This window comes from Chinchilla lanigera, unplaced genomic scaffold, assembly GCF_000276665.1.
Source record: "Chinchilla lanigera isolate Chin_1 unplaced genomic scaffold, ChiLan1.0 scaffold00015, whole genome shotgun sequence".
Lineage (NCBI taxonomy): Eukaryota > Metazoa > Chordata > Mammalia > Rodentia > Chinchillidae > Chinchilla > Chinchilla lanigera.
Window position 1 is genome coordinate 10,299,526 of NW_004955416.1, and position 6,000 is coordinate 10,305,525.

The window sequence follows — 6,000 nt, forward strand, 5'->3', positions numbered from 1 at the left end:
TCTTTTACCCATTCATCTGTTGATGTCACCTAGGCTGGTTCCATATCTTTGTTGTTGTGAATTGTGTTGTAATACACCTTGGCTATGCAGGTATACTGTAGTGTACTGACTAATTCCTTTGGGTATGTTCTAGGAGTGGTGTAGCTGGATCAAATGGTAGCTCTCTTTAGTGTTTTAAGGACCCTCCGTACTGTTTTCTGTAGCGGTGTCCTAATTTACATTCCCACCAGCACTGTAGAAGGGCTCCTACCCCTCTCCCGCAGTCTTTGCCAGCACTCACTGTTTTTCTGTTCTTGGTGATAGCCATTATGACTGGGGTGAGATGCAATCTCAGTGTAGTTTGGATTTGCATTTCCCTGTAGTCACATATTTGATAAGTGGGATGAATTAGTACATGCTTTGACTCGTGGAATAAAGGAAAGTAGTGTTTCAGAAACACAACAGTGGAGGATTGACCTGAATTGGAGGATTGGGAAATGTTTTCCTGAGGAAGTGAGAATTGACGTGGGATTTGAAAGCTACGTAGGAGTGAAACAAGTAAAGGAGGGGAAAGGGGTATTTAAGACAAGGGGAATAATATGTCAAGGACTTTAGACAGGAAGGTGCCTATTTGATATATTCAAGACCTGAAGGCAGCCCGGCCTTGTGACACATACCTGTAATCTCAGCTCTCTGGCAGGGTGAGGCAAGAGGACTACAAATTCAGACCTAGCCTGGGTAGTTTTGTGACTTGGTGAGACCTTGTCTCAAATTAAAAAATAAAAGGACTGGTAATGTAGCTCAATGTGAAGCCTTGGGTTCAAACCCTAGTACCCCCACCCCCACCAAAAAAAAGGCATGAAAGGGAGGGGATAGTGAGATAGTGAATGAAGTAAGAGGAAGCTGCAGGTAAGGGCTGAGGTCAGACGTTTACCATCTAAACTTGAAGAATTTTGGATTTTATCATAAAAGCTACAGGAAGCCATCACAGAGTTTTAAACTGGGTCTCCACTTTACTTCTTAGTCTAGTAGAATCCTTTAATGGTTAACTCAGAAGTTTTTTCTTTTTCTTTTTTTTTTTTTTTTTTGAGACAGTGTCTCTGAGTAGTTCAGGTTGGCTTTCAGTTCACTATGTAGCTCAGGCTAGCCTTAGACTTGCAGCAATCCTCCTGCCTCAGCCTCCTGAGTGCTGGGATTATAGGAATGTACCGTCTTCTCTTTTCTTTCTTTCCTTTTTTTTCCCCTTGCAGTACTAGCATGCCAGGACCTAGGCATGCTAGGTGAGTGCCCTGCCACTGAGCTGCATCCCTAGCACTTTATTAAATTTTTTGATAATTTGTCTCACTAAGTTGTCCAGGTTGGTTTTGAACTTGCTTGCCTGCCTCAGCCTCTTCAGTAGCTGAGATTACAGACTCATGTCATTGTACCCTGCTCTGCTTTTTTTTTTTTTTTTAATTTTTTTTTAGGTGATGGAGTCTTGCTGTGTTGCCCAGCCTGGTCTTTAACTCCTGGGCTCAAGTGATCTTCCTGACTCAGCCTCCCAAGTGCTGAGATTACAAGCATATGGCACTGTTCCTGGCTGAAGTTTAGTGAAATTTAATACTATTAAGAATGGCAGGGCCGGGGATATAGCTTAGTGGCACAAGCGCCTGCCTGGCAAGTGCAAGGTCCTGAGTTCAATTTCCGGTACCAGAAAACAAAAGAAAACAAAACATATTGGCTGGGGATTTAGCTCAGCGGCACAGCACCTGCCTGGCAAGCGCAAGGTTGTGAGTTCAATTCCTGGTACTGGAAAAAAAAAAAAAAAAAAAAAAAAAAAAAAAAACATCAAAAAAAAAGAATGGCATATATAACATGGTCTTACTTTTGTCAAGTTTCTTCATTTTCACTGTTGTTCTATCTGTATAGGTATATGTAATAAGGTCTCAGTATTTTTATGTTAATGTTTATTAATTACAGATTTGGAATAATACTTTCAAAATTTTTAGGCTAGAATAGCCTAGAACTAGAGTACTTACCTAGCATACACAAGGCCCTGGGTTCAATCCCCAGTACTGCAAAAATGGTTTAGAAACGTTATCTCATAGTGAGGCCTGCAATTCCCACGCTCTGGGATGCTGAGGCAGGAGGATCGCCATTGAGTTTGCCTGGGCTACATGCTAAGTTCAAGGCCAGACTGAACTACAGAAAGAGACCCTGTCTCAAAACAACAGCAACCAACTTTAATTTTGAGGGGCACAGCTCAGTGGTAGAGTACTTTCCTAGCATGTATAAGGCCCTGGCTTCTATCCGCAGAACTGCAGAAGACAAAAACCAAAAAATCTAATTTTTGCATATTCCTGTATCATTTGAGTACTTCATAGTTTTGCTTTCCTAAAAAATGGGTGCTATAAACAAAAATGCTGAGATGATAACTGTCATAAACTCTGCATAGCTGGAAGAGTGCATGAAGCCAAGCATGACTGTGCATAGTACAATCCCAGCACTCTGGGAGGCTGATGCTCCTGAAGTGGGCTGCAAGTGTGAGCCCAGCATGGACAACTTAGCAAGACCCTGTCTCAAAATAAAATTAAAACTTAAAAAGGGCTGGATTAGGATTAGAGTAAAAAAAAAATGGCTGGAGATTGAGTTCAGTGATAGAGCATTTGCCTAGCATGTGTGAGACTCTGGCTTTGATCCTCAGTACCAAAAAAAGGGTCATTGTAATTTTTTCCTTTGTATCTTCTAAAAATATTTCTCTTGTTTTTTTTTTTTAACATTTATTTATTTATTTTTGTCTTTTTGAGACAGGATCTCACTGTGCAGTTCAGGCTGGCCTTGAGCTGACTTGGTAGCCCAGCCTGATCTCGAACTCACAGTGATCCTCCTGCTCAGCTTCCTGAGTGCTGGGATTACAGGCCTGTGCCACTATGCCTGGCTTTCTCTTAAATTTAAAATTAAAAAAAAGAAACGAAAATTGCCTGGCTATTTCATAGCAGATTAAGCCAGATGTGGAAATGACAGTTGCTCTGATTTGTCTACATCATGCCTTCTTAGGAGTTGATTACCCAGTTGTAAAAAGTATAAAAATGGCAATACTAAAATGAAGTTCAGATACATGCACCTTTGGATTGTATTTAAAGAACATAATACTTTGAAAACTGTCATTTTGAGCCAGGACAAAATATCTTATGAAAATGATAATGCTGCTGGGCGTTGGTGGTATATGCCTGTAATCCCAGGAATTTGTGAAACTGAGGTATAAGGATCATGAGTTGAAAGCCAACCTGGGTGACATGCTGAGACCATGTCTCAGGAAAAGAAAAAGAAAAAAATGAAACTGAGAATAATATATTGATATGTGAAAGCCTAAATCTTAGGAAGCAAAGTGGTAATGGTATTCATACTTTTTTTTTTGTGTGTGTCTTTTTGAGACAGGGTGTTTTTTTTAATTTTTTTTTTTTTTTCTTTTCCCCAGTACTGGGAATTGAACTCAACTTTGCGCTTGCCAGGCAGGCACTGTGCTGCTGAGCTAAATCCCCAGTCCCTGAGACAGGGTCTTGATATGCAGTTCAGGCTGGCCTTGAGCTCACTTTGTAGCCCAGGTTGGTCTCAAACTCACAATGTTCCCCTGCCTCAGCCTCCCAAGTGCTGGGATTATAGGCGTGCACCACCATGCCCGGCTCTTCATACATTTTCAGTAGTAAGAAATTATGTCACATTTGAAATAAAAAGTGGATTTTTCATTTCTTAAGGTTTTCGTTATGTGAGGTCATGATAAGCAGTGATTTATTATTTTTTATTTAGTTTTTGGAAGGGGTTCTGGCTATGTTGCTTGGGCTGGCCTTGAACTCCAGGGCTGGTGTGATCCTCCTGCCTCAGTGCCTGAATATCTAGGACTATAGGAATATGCCATCATACCTAGATCACAGTTTTTTTTTTTTTTTTTTTTTTTGCTGTATAAAGAAACTAATTTGCTAGTTGCAAAAGTCTGGACACTAAATATAACTTATTGTTGGACTGAAAATTAGAAAAAAAAATTTCACATCAGTGTGAAGTTCCAAGTTCTATCAAAATGTGAGAGAGTAGGCATAGTTGTAGAAAAGACCGGATGTAATCCCTATGTAAATACCTTAGTGATGTCTTCGTTGAATCTCCAACTTTTTTTCAGACTCAGCAACATAAAGAAGATGGGACATATGTTTTCTATCCCCACAGTCAGCCCGTTAGCTGTCTTTACTTCTCACCTGCCAACCCAGTTCACCTCCTTTCCCTGAGCTACGATGGCACATTGCGATGCGGGGATTTCTCTAGGGCAGTCTTTGATGAGGTAAGTGGTTATGTTGTTACGTGCCAACGTCAGATGAGATTCTGGATTCTCCGTGAGATGCCACATGCGTGATTATGATCAGTCACATTGGCGGAAGGGGTACAGTGTTGGGGCTAAGTTCAAGTCTCAGACCATCTGTTGCTAGTTGTGTGTGACCTGTACAAGTTACTTAACCTCTTTATGGCTCAATTTCCTTAGTCGTGAAGTGGGATAGTCATGATAGCTGCCTTGGAGGGTTGTCACAAGGATTAAATGAGTTAGTGAAGATAAAATACTAGGACAGTGCCTGCCATATAGTGTTTACTCTTTCTTTCTTTCTCTCTTTTTTTTTTTAACTTTATTTTTTGTTTAAGAGGCAGGGTCTTTCTTGGTTGTCTAGACTGGCCTCACCAGTTTTCCTGCCTCAGTCTCCTGTGTAGCTGGGACTAGCGGCATGTGCCACCATATTAATTTTTTTAAGAAAGATTTTATTTATTTATTATTTATTTATTAAAGGGTGAAAGGTTTAGTGTAGCTCACAGTTTGTAGCAGTTTTAGTCCATAGTCAGCTGGCGGAGTGGCTTGGCAGAGGAGCATTGCAGAGGAGAAACAGTTCACAGCAGATAGAAGACAGCAAGAGCAAAAAAGCAAGGGCCAGAAAGATTTTAAATGACGTAACTTTACTATTTCTAGGATGAAGCCTTATACTTCTTCCCTTGTGGGGGAAAAACGCTGAGATACTACTCCCTTTTTTGTTCATCATTTTTGCTCTTTGCAGGCATCACTTTTGTGGGATGACTCTTAAACGTGACAAAAAAGAGAAACTCATCAGCGTGGTGTTATATTAAATACCCAAGAAATTTTGTAATACACAAAACTTTCTGTGAAATATACACAGAAAGTATAAAATTTGATCTTCCATTATCTTCAAGCCAAGCCTTCATGTGCCATCTCTTCCCCTTCTTCCTTTCTCCTCTTCGTACACCTTCTTCTCCATTTTCTTCTTCCTCTTGTTCTTCCTCTTCTTCTCCCTACCTCTTCTCTCTTTCTCTCCCTCTCCTCTCCTGCCACCTCTCCCACTCCTTTTTCATATCTTTTTTTGTTTTTTTTTTGAGACAGGGTCTCACTATGCAGTTCAGGCTGGCCTTGAGCTCACTTTGTAGCCCAGGCTGGTCTCAAACTCACAACGATCCTCCTACCTCAGCCTCCCGAGTGCTGGGATTACAGGCATGCCCCACCATTCCTGGCTTCCATCTCTTTTTTTCTTCTGCTGGGAATTGAACCCAGGGCCTGGAACCACACCTCCAGCCCAGATTTAATGTGTATGATGCGATTGAAATCATATATATATTATTCTGCCAAAAAATGTATACACACTTCAAGAAAAGAAAAACTTACATACTTTAATACTAAATTTATTGAGACATCATGAGATTAATTCAAGTTACCTTTGGCTTCTACAGTTACAAGAAGTGCTCAGAGTGGTGGCTGTTAACTTGTAGACACTTACTAGTACAGTGAACTGCTGCGTGGGTAGCCTTGGTCATCAACATCGCTGCACATGCATTCTCAATTTCTTCTCTAAGAGCTGCCAGTGTAGTGGGTTTTCTGTGGTATACGACATCCTTTAGGGTCCCCTGTATGAGGGTAAAGCCATTTGTTGGGAAAACATACTATTTTTCTTTCCTTGAAGTATGTATACATTTTTTGGTGGACTCCTTAAACAAAAAAAA

At 40.6% G+C, this 6,000-nt stretch overlaps 1 protein-coding gene across 4 annotated transcripts in view; it reads left to right on the forward strand.

Annotated features, from left to right (window-relative positions):
* The window catches only part of Wdr76 (WD repeat domain 76), a 57,852-nt gene that overhangs the window by 19,414 nt on the left and 32,438 nt on the right, over window positions 1-6,000 (forward strand). For all 4 annotated transcript variants that reach the window (XM_005381415.2, XM_013512615.1, XM_013512616.1 and 1 more), the window contains one exon: window positions 4,130-4,288. In XM_005381415.2, the coding sequence (XP_005381472.1) occupies window positions 4,130-4,288 (159 nt within the window). The remainder of the gene's footprint in view (window positions 1-4,129; window positions 4,289-6,000) is intronic.